Raw genomic sequence first — 27491 nt, 5'->3', positions numbered from 1 at the left:
TATATACATATGGGATTTTATTTGCCTATTAGGTACACTAATCATTTTTTCTCTGATCATTTTCTAATATCTTTTTATTTTTTCATTTTCAGTATCTTCTGCCTAGTGTTTTTCATTTTTAAATTATATTTTGTTGATTATGCTATTACAGTTGTCCCAATTTTTACCCCTTTGGTCCCCTCCACCCAGCACCCTCCACTCCCTCAGGCAATCTCCCTGCCATTGTTCATGCCCATGGGTCATGTTTGTAAGTTCTTTGGTTACACCATTTCCTATACTGTACTTTACATACCCATGGCTATTCTGTAACTACCTATTTGTACTTCTTAATCCCGTCACCTCTTCATCCATTCTCTGACACCCTCCTTCCCATCTGGCAACCATCCAAATGCTCTCCATATCCATGATTCTGTCTCTGTTCTTATTGTTTGCTTAGTTTTTTTTTAGATTCAATTGTTGATAGATATGTATTTATTGCCATTTAAATGCTCATAGTTTTGATCTTTTTCTTAAATAAGTACCCTTAACATTTCATATAATTATGATTTGGTGATGATGAACTCCTTTAGTTTTTTATTGTCTGGGAAGCTCTTCATCTGCCCTTCATTCTAAATGGTATCTATGCTGGGTAAAGCAATCTTGGCTGTAGACTTTGAATATTTTCATACTTTTCATGACTTTGAATATTTCTTGACAGTCCCTTCTAGCCTGCAAAGTCTCTTTTGAGAAATCAGCTGACAGTCTTATGGGAACTCCCCTGTAGGTAATTAACTTCTTTTCTCTTGCTGGTTTTAAGATTCTCTCTTTACATTTAAACTTTGGCATTTTAATTGAAGTTATGATGTATCTTAGAGTGGGACTCTTTGTGTTCATCTTGTTTGGGACTCTCTGTACTTCCCAGATTTGCATGTCTATTTTTTTCACCAAACTAGGGAAGTTTTCTTTCATTATTATTTTTTATTAAAAAATTTATTTATTCATTTTTAGAGAGATGAAGGGAGAGAGAAATAGAGGGAGAGAAATATTGATGTGCAAGAGATACATTGATCGGTTGCCTCTCATACACCCCCTACTGTAGATCTGGCCTGAAACCCAGACATGGGCCCTGACTGAGAATTGAAACGACAGCCTTTCAGTTTCCAAGTCAGCACTCAGTCCACTGAGCCACACCGGTCAGTGCTGTTTCATTATTTTTTCAAATAGTTTTCCAATTTTTTTTCTCCAATTCCAATTGCTCTTTCTCTTCTCCTTCTGGCTCCCCTATGATGTGAATGGTGGAATGCTTCCATGTGTCCCCCTTTTGTTCAGTTTTTTTCCCCTTATGTTTTGTTCTGTTCTTTCATTTGGGTCATATTTCTTTGTCTCCTCATTTTGGCAGCCTCTGTGCATTTGTTTCTATGTATTAAGTAGAGCTGCTGTGACTCCCTGTCTTGGTAGTGTGGCTTAATGTAGTAGGTGTTCTGTAGGGTCCAGCAGTACAGCCTTCTCTGTCACACAAGCTGGATACTGTAGGTTTGCCCTCCATGAAAGCTGAGTACGCCCTCCTGTTTAGTTACACCTTGCTTGCTGTTGGGAGGTCAATGGGAGGGATTTACCCAGGCAGACAGTGCAATCACTGACCTCCAACCTATGACCACTGACCTCCAACCTATGCCATCCATGGAGAATCAGGTATAGGTGCTCTGACATGGTCTATAGCTACCCACTGGGTGCACAGGCTCTTGGGTCTCCCAGATGTTGTAGGCCAAGGTTAGTCCCCACCTGTGTCCTTCCCAGGGCCACCCTGGATGAGCTATAAAGCAATCTGAGATGGTTGCTCCTTGTGCTGGATTTGGAGATTCCTGGGGGAAACTAAGCTGTGACTCTAGGCTGATTGCTGCTAGTGCCATGCCTGGGGCCACTTAGCATAGGTGTGGGGACCAGGGGCCTTTCTGAGGCTGATGTGGCTTGAGAGGATTTATGAGGTTGTGAAGCATGAGTCAAGACTAGCCATTCATATGGAAAAGTCACAGTTAACAGCTCAGGTGGGCCAGTAAATTAGGGAATCTCTAGGGTAGGGTAAACAGTGTTAGCCAGGTTGATGGAGTATCAGATATGGCACCCACCTGTAGCTCTGTGGCTTTGTGTGGGGAGGGTTCACAAGCAGAACAGTGACCTCTGCCTACCTTTCTGTCTCAGAGAATCCTGTTCCCTATCTCTCACCTTAATGCCAGACACTTGTTTCTCCCTGTACACCACTGATGCCTTTCAAGTTGCTACCCCAGTGCTCAGAGAAAGTGAGTCTGAGTAAGTCCCTGTGTAGGTTCTTTAAGGAAAACTGCTAGGAATCTAACAATTTCATTCTCGACTTAATCCCTGCTAGTTCCAGAAATTATGGGCACTTATGTTCCTGGCAGTACCCTGGTCTGGGGAGCCTGGTGTGGTGCTGGTACTCCTTGCTCCTGAAATATTCCTCCTGAATTTTTATCCACCATACATGGATGCAGGACCAGACTGTTCTGCATTTCTGCCTCTTTTACCAGTCTGGATGGATGTGGTTTCTTTAATTCTGTAGTTAAGATCCCTTCCTTTTGAATCCTTATAGCCTTTGCTCTTACCTATCAAATTTCAGGCTGGTTCTCAGTATCTCCCTACTCTGGATGGAACTTTCTTGAAGGAACAATCCCAGAGGATTGATGTTATTCATGTTCTTCTACTCTGAGGCCTTAGTTCTTTTTTATTCTTCATTTCTCTGTCTTCCTCCTCCTCCTCTTTTTTCTCTTCCTCCTTCTTCTCTCTTTTTTAGTAGAGTCTCCATCTAGTCATTAGTCTGGTGCAGTCTTCAGAGTGGGTATTTGGCTATAATTTATTGCTTATCTGTAAATTAAACTTCATACTGTGTATTCGCTATATCTTATACTAAAGTGTGTTTCATGGATATTTTTGTTCTCTTTGTTCATTTGTCAGTTTATGTATATATGTATTTGCATATATATGTGTGTACATATATATATAGTACCTTCTATCTTATATATCTTATATCTTACCTCTATTAGAGGTAAGTCAGATGCATTGTAAGGGTGGAAGATAGAAGCTACTCTATTCCTCTTAAAGATAATATTTGGGACATTGTGAACTTCATATACCTCTATATTTTAATAAATATCCTTTATTGAAATATAAGGGCCTCCCTACATGCTTGATTATTGGAACAAAATTGTGTTTATAATTTCTTGCAACTGGGCCAGCTGTGATATACTATTAGTGAAGGTAGTGGTTAGGCTATAGCATCTGAACATTTAGTCTAATCTTTATAGGACTTTTCATTATTGGAAGCTGGATTAAGAAGATGTTAAAATTTGCTGCTATCTTTAGAGAATTCTATACATTTCTCAACTTTTTGTGAATCTATCTTTAAATTTTACAGAAATTATACTTAGGTAGTATAATAGTGTGTAATACCTCAGGCACTGTTAACAAAAAATCAGAGAAATAAATCAATATGTGATCAAGCTCTTATTAGAGTGGGTAAAGGTAAATCAACCAAACCTGGTGTCAATATAATATTAAAGTTTAAGCTAAGGCCTAAGAAGTAGAACTAGATAATTTTCTCTATGACAATAAAAGTTGAATCTTTATACAATGTAATACTTGGGTTCTACAGAAAGGTTCATCTATGTTATCTATATATATTCTATAAATATTTATTTACACTAAACAACACAAAGATATCACTAGCCTGCCAACCTGTTTATGTTGGTTATCACTTGGCGACCAGAGCACTGGTCAACATAAAAGAATAAACTAGCATCCTACATAGGATAACCTGAAGAGGGTATTAAACAAAGTCAGGGAAGACAGATAAAACATTTGAAAGTTTGCAAAGTAAACACTTTTTTAGGGCAAATTACTATGGATTTCATAGTTACCTTAGTTACCATAGTTACCATAGTTTAGTGGTCAATAGTGTATGTATTTTTATTTTTATCAATACATTTTTCAAGCATTGAAGATTATAAATTATCATGTACCCAATAAAGGGAATCAAAGTAAACTGGGAAAAATTTTTAAAAGTTAAAAACCTTCTGTCTCCTAGTTTGGTGAGCTACAAAGCTGGATTTTTAAGCATATTTTTAAATGGCTCAGAAATGTTGGAGCAAGCCTTTTGGGATAGTTAGCTCCTGATGAAGAGGAAGGCTTGTTAGGGTCAATAACCAGGTGAATAATTGAATGAGAAGAGACTAGCCCAGGAAAAAGTCACTTGGTTCTTGACTCGCAGATGTTGGCATTGAGGTGCTGTTTTTGCTATCTTAATTCATGCAGGACTGTTAGAGACCAAGGATGAAGCCAATTGCAGTGACTGAAATACAGATTGTATTCAAGCCCATTATACCAGCCTGAGAGTGATCATCTTTACTCTTATGGAAAAAAAATTAACAAGGTGCCATGAGAATGATAATCATTTGACATAATGAGAAACTACCCAAGGGAAATTCATAAAAGTTTGGTGCAGAATAGTAGATAATAGTTTCACTAAGTAACTTTCCAATTCTCATATGAGCATTATTAGTTGCTATTTCCATCAGTCCCCAAAACATCTCTAAATGAATTCTGGGCTGATAATGAGAGACTTTAAGTCAAGATTCAAATTATATAGGGTGTTTATTAATAGAACACTTATTAATTGCAACCCTTATTAATCCTGATTTAAATCAGGTTTTTGTCAGCTGGGGATTCTCATTTATTTCTTCCTTCCTGAACTCTATCATTGTCAGGATCTCTGGGTCTTTGCAATTCAATTATGCTATGAATTGAGGAAAGTAGTTGACTAACTTCTAAAATATATTTGGAAAAGACCAGTTTTCAATCTGTACATATACATATTATTGAATTCTTGTTATTGACTTCAGAAACTTTCTCAGTCCTTTAAACCATCAGTATAACTTCCTCTAAAGTTTTGAAATGAACCTCTTCAGAAGTTAACTTTGGAAGCAAGAAAACAAGACTATGTTTAATCAACAAAACAAAAAAAGCATGCAAAACATAACCAGAAACATTGAATTAAAGAACAGACTGACAGTTACCAGATGGGAAGGGGGAGAGGGACAAGTGGGGGAAATAGGAGAAGGTCCATCAAGAACATGTATACAGGACACATGAACAAACCCAAAGCGGGTAGGTTCGGGGGTGGGTAGGACAGGTGGCTAAGGTGGGGTGAAAATGGAGACAACTGTGCTTGAACAACAATTAAAAAAATAAAATAAAATGGATATAGCTATGGTTTGGTCTGTCAGTTTCAGGGAGAAATTATTGTAATGTGTTTATCTTAATTTCTGCAACTTTCAATGAGAACTAAGGTGATAAAACAACAATAAAATATATCACACATTCTAGACTGTTGTACATTAACAACAATCCATGCAGTGTTGTTTTATTTGATCTTCTTTGCTCTCTACATATTGTTTGTTCTCTATTACTTTCAGTTCACATATCTCCCATATATGCCTAAGGAAAAGGCAAAATATTTATTCCCCAAACTTCTTACCTCCTGTTTAGCTGAATAGTTATGTCATTTCCTTCAAAAAGGACCTACATCCACCCTTCTGCCTCCAGAGATGTTTGTCTAATTTATTCTGCCATAAAATTCTCCTTATTATCTTCTAGTGGCTTCCTACCATTCCACATAAATATTGCTGTCTTAATCCTTTCATTTGCCAATCTATTTTTTTTGCTTTCTATAATGTTCCTTCTTTTTCCTTTTTGTAAAATTTTAGCCTTTATACAAAATTTTGCAATTTTTTCCATTCAGATGAACATCATTCTACACATGTTACTTTTCTTTGTACTTCACATTAATGTTAAATTTCTTCAAGTAGCATATACGATCACAATGGCTTCCTGTTCCATTTACTAATCCAGAAATCCTCAGTAAATATTTTTTTAGGGTCTGCTGATTCCCAGCAATTTAAGCTCTCTCCCTCAGAAATTATGAACCCCAGGGCACTAAAAAGAAGTAGACATTACCCTGACTAGTAAGGCATCATCCTGCAAACTGAAAAGTTTGCTGGTTCAATTCCCAGTCAGGGGACATGCCTGGCTTGTGAGCCAAGTCCCTGGTTGGGGGTGTGTGAGAGGCAACCAACCAGTGCTTCTTTTGCACATTAATGTTCCTCTCCCTCTCTTATTCCTTCCCTTTCCCCTTGTTTCTCTTAAAAAAGAATTCAGTTTCCTTAAACACAGAATTTCTCTCCTACATTACAACATACTCTAGGTACAAATGTACCTGGGCCACCTAACATCACCTCATGAGAACTGAGTCTGGAGGAACTGGTGCAAAGGCTAACAATTTGGATACTGCTACTGCTGTGAGTAATAAAGTCCTTTGTTTCTGACCCTGTAAAATTTGTCATATTTTCTGGCAGCCCCATGAAGCTGTAGCAGGCTAACCCCAGTTCTTGACAATAATTATCTTAAAGTTTAACAGACCACCTGTTGAAGATGAGGTGATTAAGTCAGAACATTTCCTGTTTGATGACCAAAGTGGCACTACCTAAAACTGGAATTTCACTTAGGGTTTATTTAAGTTCCTATATGGTATCTCTTCTTCTTATTGTTCTGCATTTTTATAACTAATAAAATCTAGAATATTCGTTTATCTGAGAAGAGGTAAAAATCTTCAAATGGTTGTTGACAGAGAAAATTTACACAAACTGGTGACACATCCATAAAAAAGGCTGAAAACTTCTGTTCAACAATCATTGATAATCACAGATTACTCATATAAAGTGAGTACAGTTCTTTCTGGAATGATTACTTGTTAGGCTTTCTCGGAGTTGATATTATAGTAGGTGTTTTCATTTATGTTAGATAGTTGTCCATTTTTGTTTGCATTACAGTACAATATAATTAATTCATTGAGTATCAAATGAGCTCTTAAAATGTGCCTAATATCTACTCTGCCTGTATACACCTATGTAACATTCACAATTATTTTATGTAACACTAGAAACCATCCACTTAAGGGAAAATGCTAATGATAGTTTATTCACCTGCAGTTTTTTGTACTCAGAATTTAGTATGCACATGCTCATAATATTTGATTCATCAGATATTTGATAGGGTCAGAGGTTGTACATTGTAATAAATGTCCAAGTGATTATGACTCTCATAGGCTTTTGACTATGCTTTGAGAAATACTCTACTATAAATTATTTAAGCAGTCCTGAGGATAACCTAAAACATGAATATTTATCCCTTAAATCATATTTAAATAATATTAAGTGGAACTTAAATTGATCAATTAATCAGTCTTCAAAATAAAGGAAGGCATCTTGTATTTATTCTACACATAGATAAGGCAGCATGCTGTAGTAGAAAGAATAACAGATTTAAGTTGTAAAATCTGGTGTTTTTATTTTTTCCTGAGTCTTAGATGAAGATACACATTAAATTCCAGAGAATTTGTAGATCATAGTGGTTTCAGCTAAGTTTTTACTCACATGGATATAAGGAATAAAAGCATTATTTCATGTCAGTTAAATTGGGAAAATGCTTAATTCCTATATCTATGTGTTGTGATGTGTATGATAAAAATGTTTTTTCTTGGAGTGAGACTTCTAGAATAATGTGAATAACTTGGTCAAATTAGCAGGACAATCATTCAAAATCTCTGGAGATAACCAAATGACTTACAATAAAGTACGAAGTATTTATTTAACAAAATACATGGAAATTTGGTAAGCACTCTGGGAGGCCATAACACGAGCTAGGTACTGCATCCATTCTTGCATTTAGGTATATGCTGCAGAAGAGCTTTTCCAGCAGGCACAGCAGCTGAGTGGCAACTTCCATTTCCCCCAGACCCATGGAGCTATTCTAAGGGGATCTGGCATCCAGAAAATGTTGGAAGATTCCATCTGCCCCAGCTCTGTGCTCCAGAAGATCATATGGGGCCCTGGTGGCAGCCGACTGTCAGCAACAGTTCTTGCCACCCCATCCAAACCCTTACAATTCCCTCTCAGCAGGGAAAATATGAGTAAAAACTGGTGAAGAGTGACTTCTCTATCCTATCCTATTCTAGTTTCAGTTCTATACTACAGAGATTCTGCCTTCAGAATGTGGAAGAAAGTCTTAAAGCCTGGCACAATTTCCAAATTTGATAGAAAACATCAACATACATAACCAGGAAACTCAACAAATTCCAAGTAAAATAAATGCAGAAATTCAACTCTAGACACATCATTATCAAAGTGTTGAAGGCCATAGATTAAATGAAAACATTTAAACTAGTAAAAGAAAAATACCTCATTGTGTACAGAGAATGACAATAAAATTAATAGCTGACTACTCATCAGAAACAATGGGGACCAGAATGTGTAGGATGAAATATTCAAGGTGCTAAGAAAATACCCTGTTGGTCAAGACTCCTATATCCTGCCAGCTTATCTTATAAAAATTAGTTATGATTACAGAACACTGAAGAAAAAAATTAAGGAAGACACAAATAAACAGAAGCATATGCTGTGTTCATGGATTGGAAGAATTAACATCATTAAAATGTCCATACTACCCAAAGCAATTTATAGATTCAGAGCAATCCCTATTAGAATACCAATGGCGCCCTGGCTAGTGTAGCTCAGTGGATTGAGTGCCGGCTGCGAACCAAAGTGTCTCGGGTTTGGTTCCCGGTCGGGGCACGTGCCTGGGTTGCAAGCCATGACCCCCAGCAACCGCACATTAATGTTTCTCTCTCTATCTATCTCCCCCTCCTCCCTCTCTAAAAATAAAAAAAAATACCAATGGCATATTTCACAGACATAAAACAATTATTTGAAAAATTAATATGAAGCCATAAATGACACCAAGTAGCCTTGGCAATTTTGAGGAAGAAGAACAAAGTAGGAGGGATCACAATACCTGATATCACACCATATATCAAGGCCACTCTAATCAAAACAGTCAGGTACTGGAATTAGAACACATAGATCAATGGAACAGAATAGAGAGTCCAGAAATCAACCCAAGTCCCTATGGTCAATTAATATTTGACAAAGGGGGCAGAACATAAAATGGGATAACAATAGCCTCTTCAACAAGTGGTGTTGGGAGAGCTGGATAGCTACATGCAAAAAATGAAACTTGAGCAACAACTTACTCCATACACAAAAATAAATTCAAGGTGGATAAAAGATTTAAATATAAGGCATGACACCATTAAAGTCCTGGAGGAGAACATAGACAGGAAAATCTCAGATATTCCACACAGCAATATTTTTGCTGATATGTCCCCTAGAGCAAGGGACATAAAGAATAAATAAATGGGATCTCATCAGAATAAGAGCTTCTTCACAGCTAAAGAAAACAGCATTAAAATGAAAAGAGAACCAACTGTATAGGAAAACATATTTGCCAATGATACCTCAGACAAGGGTTTGATCTCCAAAATATACAAAGAACTTACACGACTCCACTCTAAGAAGACAAGAAACCCTATTAAAAAATAGACAAAGGACTTGAACAAGCACTTCTCCAAGGAGGACACACAGAGTGTCCAGAGACATATGAAAAATGTTCAGTATCACTACCCATCGGAGAAATGCAAATTAAAACCACAATGATATACCACTTCACACCAGTGATTACAGCCATCATAAACAAATCAACAAACAAGTGCTGGTAAGGCTGTGGAGAAAAGGGAACCCTAATGCACTGTTGGTAGAAATGCAAAATGGCACAGTAACTGCCTGGGTCAAGAAGTTCATGTTCATCAGACTACCTCAGCAGAAACAAATAGTCATTGATGTCCTTAATCCTGGGAAGGCAACAGTAACTAAGATGGACATTCTGGAAAATCTAGCCAAAATGTATACTACTACACCAAATGTCATCTTTGTGTGTGGATCAGAAACCATTTTGGTGGTGGCAAGAAAACTGGCTTTGACATGACTTATGATTCCTTGGATTCCACAAACAAAAATGAACCCAAACATAGACTTGCAAGACCTGGCCCATGTGAGAAGAGAAGACCTTGGGAAAGCAGACAAAGGAACCCAAGAACAGAGCAAAGAAAGTCAGGGGGCCTGCAAATGCCCATGTGGGTGCTGGCAAAAAGTGAGCTGGAGATGGGGCAAGAGAAAGAGTAAAGATTCTTCAGTGACTTTATCTGGAGGGGGTTGTGCAGATTTTTCATGAGGATTAATAAACTAAGTAAGAACTTTAAAAAGTTTTTAAAAGCAATTGAACAAAATATACATATAAAAGTGAATTATTGGCATATTGATATAGAAATATATAATAATATATTTTACAATAAGAGCCTAAAGGATGCATGTGGGTGAAAAGCTTTATTAGAATAAAGAAATTACACCATATAGTAATTAAAGATAACCAGAAATGGCAATTAAGAAGTTAATATAACAAATTCTATAAATACATTTTTTCTCTTTTTTATCTCTCAGCAAATGTAAGTACCATCAGGTTATATTAAGCAACCACGGAAACAATGGGTCTGTAACACATACAGATGTAACAGCATAAGCCTTACATATCTTGCTGCTCTTCAGTTAGGATAAACCTGAAGTAGATTATGATACAAGATGGACATTATAAGCCCTAGAACAACCACTAAGAAAATAACTCAAAACACATTTAAAATCATTAAATGTGTTAAGATGATACACACTAAAAGTATCTATTTAATATCAAAAAAGGCAACAAAGAATGAAAAAAGAAGATGAGACATAGAAAACAAAAAGCAAATGACAGAAGTAAATCTAATTATATCAACAATAACATTAAATATATATGAATTAAATAATCCGATCAAAAGGCAAAGATTTTCATACATCATCATCATCATAAAATAAGATACAACCATATGCTGATTACAGGAGACACACTTTATATTCAAATATACAAATGGCTTTTGTTCCACTAAATGGAAACATTTATGCCATACAAACAGCAACAGTGAGAAAGCTGGAGTGGCTATACTAACATCAGACAAAATAGACTTCAAGGCAAGAGGTAGATTAAAAAATACTTTGAGATTACTGGGAAACACAACAAAACTAAAGCAGTACTTAAAGAGAAATTTATCAAAGACAAAAAAAGATCTGAAATAAAACAGCCTAAGCTTCCACCTTCAGAAATGATTGGGTTGGCCAAAAAGTTCATTTGTTTTTTTTTCCCATAAGATGGCTCTGGTAGTGTTTAATTGTCTTTAACTTCACTCAAAACTATTTTATTAGATTGTATTGTGACAGCTGCCACGTCAGCATGAATTAAAAAAACATCAAAATTGGTAAATTTTTGCATAGCTATTTTAATATTGAAGGTGGAAGAAAATGAGCAACATTTTTGTATTATGATTTATTACTTCAAGAAAGGTAAAAATGCAACTAAAATGCAAAAAAAAAGATTTGTGCAGTATATGGAGAAGGTAATATGACTGATCGAATGTGTTAAAGTGGTTTGTGAAGTTTCATGCTGGAGATTTCTTGCAGAACCATGCTCCATGGTCAGGTAGACCAGTTGGAATTGATAGTGATCAAATTAGACATTAATTGAGAACAATCAATGTTATACTATGCAATAATAGCTGACATACTAAAAAATATCCAAGTTAGGCATTGAAAACCATTTGTACCAGCTCAGTTATGTTAATTGCTTTGATGTTTAGGTTCCACATAAATTAAATGAAAAAAAAAACCTTGACTATATTTCTGCATGTGATTCTCTACTTAAATGTAATGAAAACGTTCCATTTTTAAAATAAATTGTGAATGGTGATGAAAAGTGGATACTTTACAATAATGTGGAATGGAAGAGATTGTGGGGCAAGTAAAATGAACCACCATCAACCACACCAAAGGCCAGTCTTCATCCAAAGAAAGTTATGTTCTGTATGTGGGATTGGAAGGGAGTCCTCTATTACAAGCTCCTTCTGGAAAACCAGATGATTAATTCCAACAAGTACTGCTCCCAATTAGACCAACTGAAAGCAGCAGCACTCCGCAAAAGGTGTCTGGAATTAATTAACAGAAAAGGCATCATCTTCTATCAGAATAACATGAGACCGCATGTTTCCTTGATGACTGGGCAAAAACTGTTACAGCTGGGCTGACAGTTCTGATTCATCTGCTGTATCCACCAGACATTACACCTGCAGGTTCCCATTTAATTCAGTCTTTATAAAGCTCTCTTAATGGAAAAAATTTCAATCCCCTTGAAGACTATAAAAGGCACTTGGAACAGTTTTTTGCTCAAAAAGAAAAAGTTTTGGGAAGACAGAATTATCAAGTTGTCCAAAAGATGGCAGAAGGTAGTGGAAGAAAATGGTGAATTTGTTGTTCAATAAAGTTATTGGTGAAAATGAGAAATGTGTTTTTTATTTTTATTTAAATACTGAATGAACTTTGGGGCCAACCTAATATAAAAAAATAAAATAAAACAAACTAAATCCAGAGCAAGTGTAAGGAGAGATATAACAGAGAGAAGAGCAAGCATTAATGAAACAGAAACTAGAAAAAACAATGGAGAATACCAGCCCCCAAAATTTCCTTTAGTAAGACTAAGAATTAAGGACAAATTTTAATAACTAAAATCAGAAAGCAAGGAGGAGACACTACTGTTCATTATACAAAAATTAAAAGAATTACAGGAAAATAATTTGAACAACAATATACCAATAAATTAAATAATTTAGAGGAACTGGATAAAGTCCTAGGAAGAAACAAAATACCAAAACCAGCTCCAGGAAAAATAAAGTCTGGATAAATCTATAATAAAATAATGAATTGGTAACTTTAAAACTTTGTTTTCTTTTGTTAAATATATTTTCTTGATTATGCTATTATAGTTGTCCCATTTTCCCCCCTTTATTCCCTTCCACCCTGCACACTCCCTCCCACCCTCATTCCTTCCCTTAATTCATGTCCAAGGATTGTACATATAAGTTCTTTGGCTTCTACATTTCCTATACTATTCTTAACCTGCCCTTGTCTATTTTCTACCTACCATTTATGTTATTTATTCCCTGTACCTACCCACCCTGTGTTCCCCTCCCACTCCCTCCTGATAACCCTCCATGTGATCTCCATTTCTGTGATTGTTCCTGTTGTAATTGTTTGCTTAGTTTGTTTTTGTTTTTAGGTTTGGTTAATAACTGTGAGTTTGTTGTCATTTTACTGTTCATATTTTTAATCTTCTTTTTCTTAGATAAGTTTCTTTAACATTTCATGTAATAAGGGCTGGGTGATGATGAACTTGACCTTATCTGGGAAGCACTTTATTTGTCCTTCCATTCTAAATGATAGCTTTTCTGGATAGAGTAATCATGGATGTAGGTCCTTACCTTTCATGACTTGGAATACTTCTTTCCAGCCCCTTCTGGCTGCTAAGGTTTCTTTTGAGAAATCAGTTGACAGTCTTATGGGAACTCCTTTGTAGATAACTGTCTCCTTTTCTCTTGCTGCTTTTAAGATTCTCTCCTTATCTTGGGTAATTTAATTATGATGTACCTTGGTGTGTGCTTCTTTGGGTCCAACTTCTTTGGGACTCTCTGAGCTTCCTGGACGTCCTGAAAGTCTATTTTGTATGTCAGATTGGGGGAGTTCTCCTTCATTATTTGTTCACATACGTTTTCAATTTCTTGCTGTTCTTCTTCTGGAACCCCTATGATTCAGATGTTGGAATGTTTAAAGTTGTCCTGGATAAAGGACAACTTAGAGGTTCCTAAGCCTCTTCTCATTTTTTTGAATTCTTTTTCTTCATTCTGCTCTGGTTGAATGTTTATTTCTTCCTTTTGCTCCAAACCATTGATTTGAATCCTGGTTTCCTTCCTGTCACTGTGGTTCCCTATACATTTTCCTTTATTTCACTTTTCATAGCCTTCATTTTTTCCTCTAATTTGTGACCATATTCAATCAATTCTGTGAGAATCCTGATTACCAGTGTTTTGAACTGTGCATCTTATAGGTTGGCTATCTTGTCATTGTTTAGTTGTATTTTTTCTGGAGCTTTGAACTGTTCTTTCATTTGGGCCAATTTTTTTTTTTTTTTGTCTCAGCAGACCTGTTACCTAGTAAGGGGCAGGAGCCTTAGGTATTCACCAGGGCAGGGCAACCCATGTTGCTGTGTTGTGATGCTGTATGTTGGGGAGGCATCAGAGAGGGAATAGTGCCACTTGCTCCACTCCCCACCAGTTTTCAGTTACTTCCTCCACTACCCACAAGTAAACTGGGCCCTTCTGGTGCTGATTCCAGGGTGGGTCGCTTGTGTACATTCTAGGACCCTGTGGGTCTCTCTAATGAACTCTCCTGTGAGGCTGGGAGTTTCTCCCACCATCATAAACCCCTACAGGTTTTTACAGTCAGAAATTTTGAAGCTTTATATCCCCTGCTAGAACCCTGGATTGTGGGGTCTTTCTTGCTCCCCAGTTGTTCCTCCTGGTTTTTCTGCACACGGATGTGGAACTTCCCAGTCTGCGAGTCACCTCCTTACCCACCCCAGCCCTCCAGCCAGGTACCTTGCCATGAGTCCCCTATACCCGGCAGCCATTCTCCGCCCCTCCTACCAGTCTAGGTGAGTGTTTCTCCTTTAACTCCTTGATTGTTGGACTTATACACAGTTCGATTTTCTGTCAGTTCTGGTTGTTTTTTGTTTTTAAATTTGTTGTTGTCCTTCTTTTGGTTGTGTGAGGAGACATGGTGTCTCCTACGTGTGTCTACCTATGCCTCCATCTTAGCCGGAAGTCCTAAAAACTTTGTATAAAGAAAAGCCTTGACTCAGGTGGCTTCGCTGGTGAATTCTACCATAGAGTTAAAGAAGAATCAATATCAATTCCCACAAAGTCTTCTAAGATTATTGTAGAAGACATGGGAACATTTCTCAATTCATTTGATAGGGCCACCACTATAGACTGAATATTTCTGTCCCTCAAAATTCATGTGCTGAAATCTAATCTCTAAGGTGATCCTATTTGGAAATAGGGCATTTGGGAAGTAATTGGGAATTGATTAGGTTATGAAGCTGGAGTCCTCATGAATGGGCTTAGTAGCTCTAAGAGTCGCAGGAGAGCTTGATTCCCCTCTCTGCTCTTCACTGTGTGAGGATACAACTAGAAGTCAGAAGTCTGAAACCAAAAGGAGGGCTCTCATCACAATTTAACTGTGTTGGTACCTTGATCTTAGATTTCTCAAAAATGTAAGAACTAAATTTCTGTTGTTTATAATTCACCCAGCCTATGATATTCTGTTACAACAATGTAAACCAATTATGACAACTATTATTATCCTGATAACAAAAGCAAACACATCACAAGAAAACTAAAATATATATAACTCTAGAATTATGCAAGCTAGAGAAATAAAATTCATCAAGATTGAAAAGACAGAAATAAAAGTCTATTTGCAGATGGCATGATCTGTTATATAGAGCATTCTAAAGAATCTAATAAAGAACAAATAGAATTTACAAAGGAATTCAGCACTGTTACAGAATACAAAATCATTATACAAATCACTTGTATTTCTATATACTAGCAATTAAAATTAAGAAAAAATCTCTGTAATAGCATTAATAGAAATGAAAACATGACTAAACAAAACCTTTACATGAATGTTTTAGTAGCATGATTCATTCATAAGCACAAAAATGTGTAAACAACCCATGTCCATCAGCTGATGAACAAATAAAGAAATGTGGTGTAGCCATACAATGAAATATTATTCAGCAATGTAAAGGAATAAAGTACTGTTACATGTGACAATACAAATAGACCTTTAAAACATTATGCTAAATGAAAGAAGTCAGTAAAACCACACATTATGTGATACTATTTATGAAATGCCCAGAATGAGCAAATCTGTAGAGACAGGAAGTAGGTAAGTGGTTAACTGTGACTGAGTGAGGCAGGAGGGGGTCTTGACGGTTTATAGGTGTGAGGTTTTGGGGGGATGATGAAAATTTTCTAAAATTAGATTGTGGTGATGGCTGCACAACTCTATAAATGTACTGAAACTGTGGAGTTGTACATTTAAGAAAAGAAATCTGTCTCATTTTTTCCCACAGGTTTCATCATTAAGTATAGCTCACTATATAGACACAAATTTGCCCATTATGAAGGAAAATAAGACAACCAAAAAATAAATAAATAAAAGCCCTTTCAATGTGGGAGGCAACAAGCATTGATTTAAGATTTTTTAAAAAATCATAGCTATTGGGAAGCACTGATTTAGGTAGAAGCCCAAATAGTGTTCCTATTAGGAGATAAAGGCAAGGAGTATTTTTTTTTAATTATAATCAAGTCCAACATTTCTTTTCCTTTTAATTTCTTGTATTCTTTTTTAATATATTTTATTGATTATGTTATTACAGTTGTCCCATTTTCCCGCTTTCACTCCCCTCCATCCTGTACACCCTCTCCCACCTATATCCCTCCCTTTAGTCATGTCCATGTGTCATACTTATAAGCTCTTTAGCTTCTACATTTCCCATACTATTCTTACCCTCCCCCTATCTATTTCAACCTACAATCTATGCTACTTATTCTCTGTACCTTTTCCCCCTCTCTCCTCCTCCCACTCCCCTGTTGCTAACTCTCCATGTGATCTCCATTTCTGTGGTTCTGTTCCTGTTCTAGTTGTTTGCTTAGTTTCTTTTGGTTTTGCTTTAGGTGTGGTTGTTAATAATTGTGAGTTTGCTGTCCTTTTACTATACATATTTTTTCTTTATCTTCTTTTCTTAGATAAGTCCCTTTAACATTTCATATAATAAGGGCTTGGTGATGATGAACTCCTTGAACTTGACCTTATCTGAGAAGCACTTTCTCTGCCCTTCCATTCTAAATGAAAGCTTTGCTGGATAGAGTAATCATAGATGTAGGTCCTTACCTTTCACGACTTAGAATACTTCTTTCCAGCCCCTTCTTGACTGTGAGGTCTCTTTTGAGAAATCAGCTGACAGTCTGATGGGAACTCCTTTGTAGGTGACTGTCCCCTTATCTCTTGCTGTTTCTAGGATTCTCTCCTTCATTTTTACCTTGGCTAATGTAATTATGATGTGCCTTGGTGTGTTTCTTCTTGGGTCCAACTTCTTTAGGACTCTCTGAGCTTCCTGGATTTCCTGGAAGTCTATTTCCTTTGCCAGAATGGGGAAGTTCTCCTTTATTATTTGTTCCAATACGTGCTCAATCTGTTGCTTTTCCTCTTCCCCTTCTGGTACCCCTATAATTTGGATGTTGGAACGTTTAAAGATGTCCTGGAGGTTCCGAAGCTTCTCCTCTTTTTTTTGAATTCTTATTTCTTCATTCTTTCCTGTTTGGTTGTTTTTTTCTTCCTTCTGGTCCACTCTATTGTTTTGAGTCCCAGTTTCCTTCCCATCATTATTGGTTCTCCATGCATCTTCCTTTATCTCTTTTATGGTAACCTGCATTTTTTCATGTAATTTGCGCCCAATATCAACCAATTCTGTGAGCTTCCTGATTACCAGTGTTTTGAACTGTGCATCTGATAGATTGGCTATCTCTTGGTCGCTCAAAAGGATGAGCCCTGGGGCATTGATCTGTTTTTCTGTTTGAGATATGTCTCTTTCTCTCTCTCTCTCTCTCTCTCTCTCTTTTTTTTTGGGGGGGGGGGGTCTGGTCGCTCCAGTTACGGTGAGGGGTGGAGCCTTAGGTGTTCACTGAGGCTGGGCACCCCAGTTGCTAGATTGTGATGTTGTAGGCGGGGGCGGGTGCAGGGGCAGGCAGGAACAATGGCGGTAGCTCTGTTCTCCTGGGACCTCAGCCCCTTCCCTGGAATCCTTGGTTGTGCGCTCTGCCCTGGTCCACAATCGCCGCCTCACTGGGTCTGCCAGCTGCTGCTTGCAAACTCAGGGTCCACCCGCTGCGATCCTGCGCACCCCGAATGCCTTGCGTGCTCCTGGTTGCCCTATGTGCCCAGTTCTTCCTGTTCTCCTCGAGCCACGACCCGCGACCGGCTGCTCCTCTCCGCCCCTCCTACCGGTCTGGAGGAACAGGCCTACTTCAACTTCTTGGCTGTCCGACTTCCATTTAGATAAATTCTCTATCAGTTCTGGGTGTTATTCTACCTCTAAATTGTTGTTGTTCTAATCTTGGTTGTGCATGGAGGTACAGTGCGTCCACCTATGCCTCCATCTTGCTGGAAGTCCTCGTATTCCCTTTATTTTTTTAAGATTTTACTTATTTATTTTTAGAGAGGGAAGGGAGGGAGAAAGAGAGAGAGAGAGAGAAACATCAATGTGTGGTTGCTGGGGACTGTGGCCTGCAACCCAGACATGTGCCCTGACTGGGAATCAAACCTGCGACACTTTGGTTCACAGCCAAACCACTCAATCCACTGACCTATGCCAGCCAGGGCTTGGCAAGGAGTATTTATAAGAAAGGAAAGAGGACCAATTACATCAATAGAAGGAAGGCATTTCTTTCAGTGCAGATAAGCTCACATAGTGATGCTAATTCTAAACAATGTTTTTAGTTTTTAGTATGGTAGTCATCAGTCCCATAGTCTTAATAACTGTTTTCTTTTTCTTTTTTAGGTAAACAGTCCTCTGGGGTACACCATTGCTTTAGGGTCAGTCCAAAGGTTATTTTGCCCTGTTTTAACATTCCAAAGGTTTGCAGCATTAGACAAGAGCAAAGCAGTTCCTCTGGGATCACGACTCTGGCTCCACGTTAAAATAGCTCTCTTTATATTATTTTTTTACAAGGCAAATCTACACTGTAGGAAATTCTGGCCCATTTTCTTCAACAAGTTAATACTTTTCATATCAATGATCCAGATGAGCACAGCAAACATGGAAGTTATGTGTTGCAATGGTAGAGAGACAAGATGGAAGGATCCAGTTAGAATAGAACCAACTAATAAAACTGTATATCTTACTTGAAAGAAATAAACTTATTGTGTTAACTCACTAAGATATTGATATCCATTTCTAAAAGTGGTAGGGTTTCTATAATTAATACATCCACTCAATGAACAAGGAAACAGTATATGTAGTTGAATATTGGTCTATTTTATAATATGGGATTAGAGGAGACTAGGCTTAAGGATTTTGGTCCTTGGCTTAAATGCAGTGGAAAAAACTACAAGTTTTACGTGGAGATGGAATGGGTGGGATATATTAGATTATGAGGGCTGCCAGAACCATTACCACAGACTGAATGGCTTAAACAAGAGAAATTTTCTCACAGTTCTAGAGTCTGGAAGTCCAAGATCAAGGTGTTGGGGACTCACCCTAATGTCTTTATTTTAACTTGGCCTCTTTAAATGCCCTGTCTCCAAATATAGTCACATCTGAGATACTCAAGGTTGGGCTTTGACAGATGAATTTTGGTGGGGACACAGTTTAGACTATAACTGTGGATAAAAAGTACAGTCTGGGTAGTGATGTAGCAAGTTATACATTTTATAAGACTGGTTTTGAGGTAATGTGGAGAATGAGCCGGGCAAGAGTATTAGTGGATTCACATAGATTAGTTAGGAGGTTATCTTAAGAGTCCATGCAGAAGGTTGGTGTAGCTAGAATTTGGTTGTGACCATAGAGACTGTGGAAAGTGGGTGGATATGAGAGACTTTAGGAGATGAAGTTTACAACCTGGCAGTGGTTGAGCATGGAGTCTGAGGGAGCATACAGTGTCAAGAGCATCCCTCTGTTTCATGGCTTGAGTAACTATATAGTGGTTTTATTCTTCAGGATAGAGAACATTAGAAGGTCTGGGGGCAGGATATCTGAAGACCCTCATTTCAAATTTAGACATGGTGACCCTAAGGTAACTTTGAGACTTTCAACGGAACACATAAAGGAGGTATTTGGATGATGACACCATTAAAATAATTATTTTAAAAGAATAAAAGAAATTATCTCAAAAGAAAAGAATGGAAAACAATTATTTTCTAAAACTTGTTCTGTGATGTTCTGTAGATGTCCCCACAGTAATCAAACACAAACACAGTTTTTAATTGTTACAGCTAGTTACCCGAGTGAATCATGATGAACTCAGAATGCCCAGTAGGACAAATTTGACTTCATCCTACAGAGAATTCTTTAGAATTATAGAGGGAATATCTTTCTTTCCTTTCCCTTTGTTTTTATAGAAGAAGTTTGGAGATAGATATCAACTACATTCATTTTGCAGTTCCTGATGAAAGCCAGTGTGCCAGCAGTGACTGCCTCATTTCTGCATATTCTACTTACTTCAGGAAAACCAGCACTTTCCAGTGTTCCAGTGTTATGCAGGAACTGGGTAAAAGTGAAATAATTTCTACATTTTCTTTCACTTAAGATTTTGTAATTTGTCTTTAGATATGAAAAAATATCTATGTAAAATATCTATGTAAGAAATTAAAATTCCAGTGAGACACAGATTTTTCTCAATCAGCCAGCAAAATCTTGACAGATTAGACACTGGCTTACTGTAAAAGAGACATTTATCACAAAATTGCATCCATAATATACTTTGATAGAAAAATTAAATAAATGGGAAAAATTAAAATAATCACAATAAAAATGATTTAACAGTTTCAAAATTTTTTATAAAGCAGAGTTTAGAGCTGAGATACAGGTTCTGGCCAAGATGGAGGCATAGGTAGACACACTGTGCCTCCTTGCACAACCAAAATAAGGACAGCAAAAATTTGGAAAAAAAAAATAACAACCAGTACTGACAGAAAATTGAACTGTGTGGAAGTCCAACAACCAAGGAGTTAAAGTTAAAGGAATTCATCATCACCAAGCCCTTATTATATGAAATGTTAAAGGGACTTATCTAAGAAAAAGAAGATTAAAAACATGTACAATAAAATGACAGCAAGCTGACAATTATTAACAACTGCACCTAAAACAAAAACAAACTAAGCAAACAACTAGAACAGGAACAGAACCACAGAAATGGAGATCACATGGAGGATTATCAACAGGGAAGTGGGAGGAGGAGAGATGGGGGACAGGTACAGAGAATAAGTAGCATAGATGGTAGGTAGAAAATAGACAGGGGGGTGGTAAGAATAATATGGGAAAGGTAGAAGCTAAAGAACTTATAAGTATGACACATGGACATGAACTAAAGGGGGGAATATGGGTGGGAGGGGGTGTGCAGGATGGAGGGGAGTGAAAGCGGGAAAATGGGACAACTGTAATAGCATAATCAATAAAACACATTGAAAAAAGAACTGAGCTACAGCTATGCATCTTGTATCTACATTATTTGTAATTTTGCAGAATGAAGATGATCTTACCTTTGAGTTCAGTGGCTGTCTGTAATACATAGATTTACAATTTCTTTTTTTTTAAAGGAATCTTTTTTTTTAGATTTTATTTATTTATTTTTAGAGAGGGAAGGGAGGGAGACAGAGAAAGACCAGGAGAAACATCGATGTGTGGTTGCTGGGGGTCATGGCCTACAACCCAGGCATGTGCCCTGGCTGGGAATCGAACCTGCGACACTTTGGTTCACAGCCTGAGCTCAATCCACTGAGCTACACCAGCCAGGGCTAGATTTACAGTTTCATAAAATTACAATGAAGGCTAAAGTCAGTAACATAACCTTTATATTATACATATACATAATATAAAATATATAGTCAGCACAGTTTCCTTTACTCTAACATGGAGATATTTCTTTCATAGAAGTCTTAAAGAAAAAATCCCAAAGCTAGCTGCTTCTTTGTTTAAGGAATATCTATCATTCCATGTTTTGGATTTCAAAGAAAGCAAGGCCACTATATTTAGGACAAAATCCCCATCTGGAAAAAAAATGACATCTTCTTAATATTCACATAGTCCCTTTTCAGCAAATATACTCCAGTGAATCTTTTTAGGTGTATATATTAATAATAGATTTCCTGCAGTTATGTGTTTAGTAATTTAAATTTATTAAATCTTTTGTTTTTTAGCTTAGTGAAGATGAAGAATAACAGCTCATCATTCTCCCCACTGATTAAACAAACCTTGTTCTTTTAATGCATTCTCATTCAACATCTCTGGTACTGTGTCATAAGGTATAGCTATAAAATTTAAAAAATGATTTTTAATTGCATAAGTTATTATTTCAACTGTTATTATTGTCATAAATATACTTTTGTTTCCCTTTCAAGGAATATAGGAGGTCACACATTTGCCCCAAAGTATCTGGAAAATTTTGTTCTGGGTTTTATTTTAGAGATATTTATAAGTCATAGAAAAAAACCCAATCTTACTACTTCATAAAAATATTAGATATTATATTCATAATGGCAGTAAAGCTTTTAAAGCCCTTACGAATAATTTTACCAAGAAAAGTACTGATACTATATGAGGAAAACTATAAATATGACTACTACAGTTGGGCCCTGACTTAAACAACTTCAAAATATCTTTTGACTAATTTTAAAAAATCATTTTTTCTCAATAGTCAAAAGGTCAACTATCAAATATTTATGTGGAAAATATCATTAAGAATTAAAGATCATTATGCTAAGTGAAATAAGTTAGGCTGAGAAAGACAAGTACTATTTTCTTTCATTTATATGTGAAATCTAAAAAAACAAAACAAACAAACCAGACAGACTCATAGATGGTTACCAGAAGGGAGGGGGTGGAGGGACGGTGAAAACAGGAAGGACAAGATAGTCAGTAATATTGTGACAAGTTTGCACGGTGATATAGAATTAGTGGAATGATGATATTGTAAGGAGTAAAAATGCTGAGTCACTATATTGTATGCCTGAAACTAATATAACCAATATAATATTGTATACCAACTATATTTATATGAAAATTTTAAAAATATAAAGATCCAGAGGGGTGAGGGGAGGGAATTTCAGGGGAATTTCAGGGGAGAATGGGAAGGATTTACAGGAACAAGTATAAAAGACACGTGGATAAAACCTAGGTGGGGAGGGATGGGTGGGTAGGCTGGGATGGGAGTCAAGGACAGAAAACTGTACTTGAACAATGATTAAAATAAAATTTTAAAATAAACACAATTAAAAATAAACACAATAAAAATCATTATTGAATATTTTGAAAAATTTACAGATTATTCATTCCTAATTTTACAATATAATTTTCAGTGTCAATATTCCTTGTTAAAAGTAACAACAGCCTTTTACTTATTTCTATTAGTATATTGTAATAGTGACCATCCTTTTACATATTTTAAGCACACACATGCATATGGGCAGACACACAGACATAAACACAGATGTACACACACACATATAACAAAATTATAAAGGAGCATATGATATCTATTCTGTTTCTATCATAAACTTTGTGTGTGTGTGGGGGGGGTGCTGGTGATAAAGAATCTCTCACCCTGGCTGGCATAGCTCAGTAGATTGAGTGTGGGCTGCGAACCAAAGCATCGCAGGTTCGATTCCCAGTCAGGACACATGCCTGGGTTGCGGACCAGGTCCCCAGTAGGGGCCACATGAGAAGCAACCACAAACTGATGTTTCTCTCTCTCTCTCTTTCTCCCTCCCTTCCCGTCTCTAAAAATAAATAAATAAAATATTTTTTTAAAAAAGAATCTCTCTCCTCTGCTTCTACTATTACTGCCACTACATCGACTTGTGAACAAGAAAACCAATATTAGCAACTTAATATATGATTCTATATCTTTGTCTATGCTCATATCATCATATTTACTTATATTTATAAACAAAAATTGAAAATTATAAAAGTAGGATGATAAAAGTAAAGTTCTCTATAATTTGATTTTCTCGCTTAATAATACATTGAGAATATCCTTCCATCATTAATTGGTAAAGTTCAAATACATTCCTTTTATGTTTGAGTAATCACAGTAAGACTATATCACAATTTATTCAACCATTTTATATTTATGTTTTCTTGTTTCCAGTTTCCACCCTCATAAACAATGCTTTATTAAATAATCTTTGTACTTTATTCTGTATATGAATGATATTATTTCTAGAATATATAGAGAGGTATAAGATAGTACATCAAAGTTCATGTAAATTTCTAATTTTGGCAGATAATGGGAGATTCAAAGGTTGTTATAATTTATATTTTACCAATTATATTAAAAGCACTTCTTTTCTTATTTTCCTGTCATCAGCAGATATTCTTTCTCATTTTGTTTATCTGATAAGTAAAAATTATGCATCAATTTAAATAATATTTCTAATTATTAAAGAGGATAAAACATTGTTTCATATGCTTAGTGGTTGCATTAACTTACTCTCCTATAAATATGTCTTTTCATACTTTTTGCCCATTTGTTTCATTGCATTAACTTGTTTCCACCTAGTTGTAAGAGGTTGTGTGTGTTTTATTTTTTAAAAGACTTTATTTATTTATTTTTAGAGGGTGGGGAGAGAGGGAAAGAAACATCAATGTGTGGATGCTTCTCATGTGTCCCCCAATGGAGACCCAGCCTGCAACCCAGGCATGCGCCTTGACTGGGAATCGAACCAGTGACCCTTTGGTTTACAAGCTGGCACTCAATCCACTGAGCGACACCAGTCAGGGCTGTGTGTGTGTGTTTTATAATTAACCCTATTTATGCAAAATATATTACACATATTTTCCCAACACATTTGTGCTTTCTTTTTGTCTCTGAAATAAAAAGTATGTGGTTATGCCTAAATTATTAGTCTATTTCTCTTCCATATGTAATGGTTTTGCAATTACATCTCTTCCACATACAATAGTTTTTCACATGGTTTTAATATTGGCTGAAATATTGCCAATTATTTCAGTTATTTTCCAATGTTCGGGTCAGATACCTAAACACACAGTGTTTGTAAACAGACTTACTGTTTTATAGGACGAAAGTTAAGCAATAAAAACCACTAATTAAATGAAAAACAACACAAAAATATAATTTAATTTGCAAATAAAATACCACTACTTTGTGTCACCTTCAGCGATCATCTTTGTCACATATTTTCTCATTACAGTGATCAAGTGTGGATATGTCAAAAGGAAACAAGACCCTGGTGACGGAGTTTGTCCTCACAGGACTTACAGAGAGACCATGGCTGGAGGTCCTCCTCTTCCTTGTGTTTTTAGTTATCTACCTCACCACCATGGTGGGCAACCTTGGACTGACAGCTCTTATTTGGAAGGATGCCCATCTTCACACACCCATGTACTTGTTCCTCGGTGGTTTAGCTTTTGCAGATGCTTGCACTTCAACTTCTGTAACTCCCAGGATGCTGGTCAATTTCTTAGACAAGACTGCAATGATATCCCTGGCTGAGTGCATTACCCAATTTTATTTTTTTGCTTCCAGCGCCACTACAGAATGTTTCCTACTGGTAGTTATGGCTTATGATCGCTATGTAGCCATATGTAACCCCTTGCTGTATCCAGTGGTGATGTCCAACAGACTCTGCACTAGGTTGATAAGCATGGCATATGCTATTGGTTTTATACATCCTCTGGTTCACGTGAGCTTGTTATTAAGATTAACTTTCTGCAGGTCTAACATAATACATTATTTCTACTGTGAAATTTTACAGCTGTTCAAAATTTCATGCAATGACCCATCCATTAATGCACTAATGATATTTGTTTTTGCAGCTTTTATACAAATATCCACTTTAATGACCATTGTAATCTCTTATACTCGTGTGCTCTTTGACATTCTGAAAAAAAAGTCAGAAAAGGGCAGAAGCAAAGCCTTCTCCACATGCAGTGCCCACTTGCTGTCTGTCTCACTGTACTATGGCACTCTCATCTTCATGTATGTGCGTCCTGCATCTGGCCTAGCTGAAGATCAGGACAAAATATATTCCCTCTTTTACACAATTATAATTCCCCTTCTAAACCCATTTATTTACAGCTTGAGAAATAAAGAAGTTATCGGTGCTTTGAGAAGAGTTGCAAAGAAGTAGACAGTTCCCAAGGAAAATTTCAAATTGTTTCTCCTTTTACCCTTTGCATAAAAACAAGTCCTCAAGTCCTGCAGATTAGCCTGGCTCTGCCCTTTTACCAGGGGGCCAGCGGGCAGAGTGGCCATAGAGCACTGGGGGAAAGAACACAGCTTCACACAATAGTTTCTTGGATGTGGTTCCAGTTGAAGTTACAACTTCAGTTTTAGTGAGTGACTCACATCTTTCATAGTTGATTCATTTAAAAATAGTGTAATTCCTTTTTATTTGTACATTAGTTTTTGAAAGTTTGTTGTCTGCAAGGGACTACTACCCCAAATTTTATTTAACCATTGGCAATAACTGAGACTGGAATATAAATGTGGGTGGTTTATTTATCTAGAATTGGGCAAAAAGCTATCATAATCTTTAAAATTTATTGGGTTTGGAAGGTTATTTGCCTTTTTACATTTTGTGGATTTCGCACTTTAAAAATTTAGGTTTGTAATTTCTATATTTTATAGATGTTTTAAAAGAATCATAATTTTTAAATTACATCTAACTTTCTTTGCTATTATTATCTAATTCGAGGGTGTCAAACTCATCTTCACCAGGAGCCACATCAGCCTCGAGGTTGCCTTCAAAGGGTCGAATGTAATGTTAGGACTGTATAACTGTAACTACTCCTTAACAGTTAATTGAGAGCTCAACGCTGCTGCTGGGTAGAAACAAAGTGCTGGGCCAGATAAAATAAGGTGGAGGGCTGGATTCAGCCCAAGGACCTTGCGTTTGCCACCTGTGATCTAATTCATTAATTTTCCCTATCTTTAAATTTTTCCTTCTGCTTTCTTTTCTTATAATATTTTGTTTTCTTCTAGCTTTTATATTTAGAGTTGAATTCATTTACATTTAGTTCTTATTTGTTGCTGCCATTGTGGATATTAATATTTTGTGATATTATGAATGGTCTGAATTGGCTGTTGAATGTTTCACACATTCTTGGCTTTCTGCCTCTCTTTGTCATGTGAGATTTCTATTTTAACATTCTGTAGGTCCAACATAAAACATCATTCTACTGTGAAATCTTACTGTCATATAAAACTTCCAAACAGATGAGTCTATTAATGCATTAATTCTTTTTATTTTCTTAGTATTTCCTCACCCTTATGAGTGACATTATTACTTACATGCATGTCTTCTTTGCAATACTGAAAAGGAATTATGGAAAAGGCAGAAGTAATGCTTCCACAAGAGTGCCTATGCGCCTAGTTCTCTGGTTCTAGTATAATGCTCTTTTCTTTTTTCAGATGTGTGAGTCTTGAATCTGGCCCAGATGAAGTACAGGGCAAAATGAATTCTTTGTAATATATTATTGTAAATCTACAAATTATTGTAATCTATAAATTATTGCTAAGTCTCTTTTTACACAGCAAAAGAAACATATTTTAGATGGAATAATAAAATGATAAAATAATATATTTCTTAAGTTAAATTTTCTTAATATTTTTTAAACATTCTATTTAAAAAAATCACAGCACCTTATAGGTGTCTTGAACATTGATAATAATAAATTTTTATTGAAAAGTGGAGAAGATGCAAACTTTATATGAATTTACTACAACAATATGATTGTAATTATTAAGACTTTAAGCACTCAACTGATTTGTCAAG

The 27491-nt window shown here is 36.3% G+C and overlaps 1 protein-coding gene and 1 pseudogene across 2 annotated transcripts; both read left to right on the top strand.

The window, feature by feature from the left end:
• Positions 1–9699: 9699 nt before the first annotated feature.
• On the top strand, positions 9700–10177 carry LOC114488486 (annotated as a pseudogene).
• Positions 10178–20047: 9870 nt separating this feature from the next.
• LOC114491044 (olfactory receptor 5AC2) lies at positions 20048–26025 on the top strand. 2 transcript variants are annotated; one of them, XM_036018029.1, is made up of 3 exons: positions 20048–20245; positions 21894–21988; positions 24906–26025. In XM_036018029.1, exon 3 carries the CDS (start codon positions 24921–24923, stop codon positions 25842–25844), a length of 924 nt encoding a protein of 307 aa, XP_035873922.1. In that variant the 5' UTR covers positions 20048–20245; positions 21894–21988; positions 24906–24920; the 3' UTR covers positions 25845–26025. The 2 variants fall into 2 exon arrangements, with proteins under 2 accessions (XP_035873922.1, XP_028361002.1); XM_028505201.2 differs by having other exon boundaries at positions 21894–21998.
• The last annotated feature ends 1466 nt before the right edge of the window (positions 26026–27491 follow it).

Source organism: Phyllostomus discolor, chromosome 2, assembly GCF_004126475.2.
Source record: "Phyllostomus discolor isolate MPI-MPIP mPhyDis1 chromosome 2, mPhyDis1.pri.v3, whole genome shotgun sequence".
NCBI classification, from domain to species: domain Eukaryota; kingdom Metazoa; phylum Chordata; class Mammalia; order Chiroptera; family Phyllostomidae; genus Phyllostomus; species Phyllostomus discolor.
The sequence above is the reverse complement of the archived record's forward strand: the minus strand, read 5'-3'. Positions and strand labels throughout refer to the sequence as shown.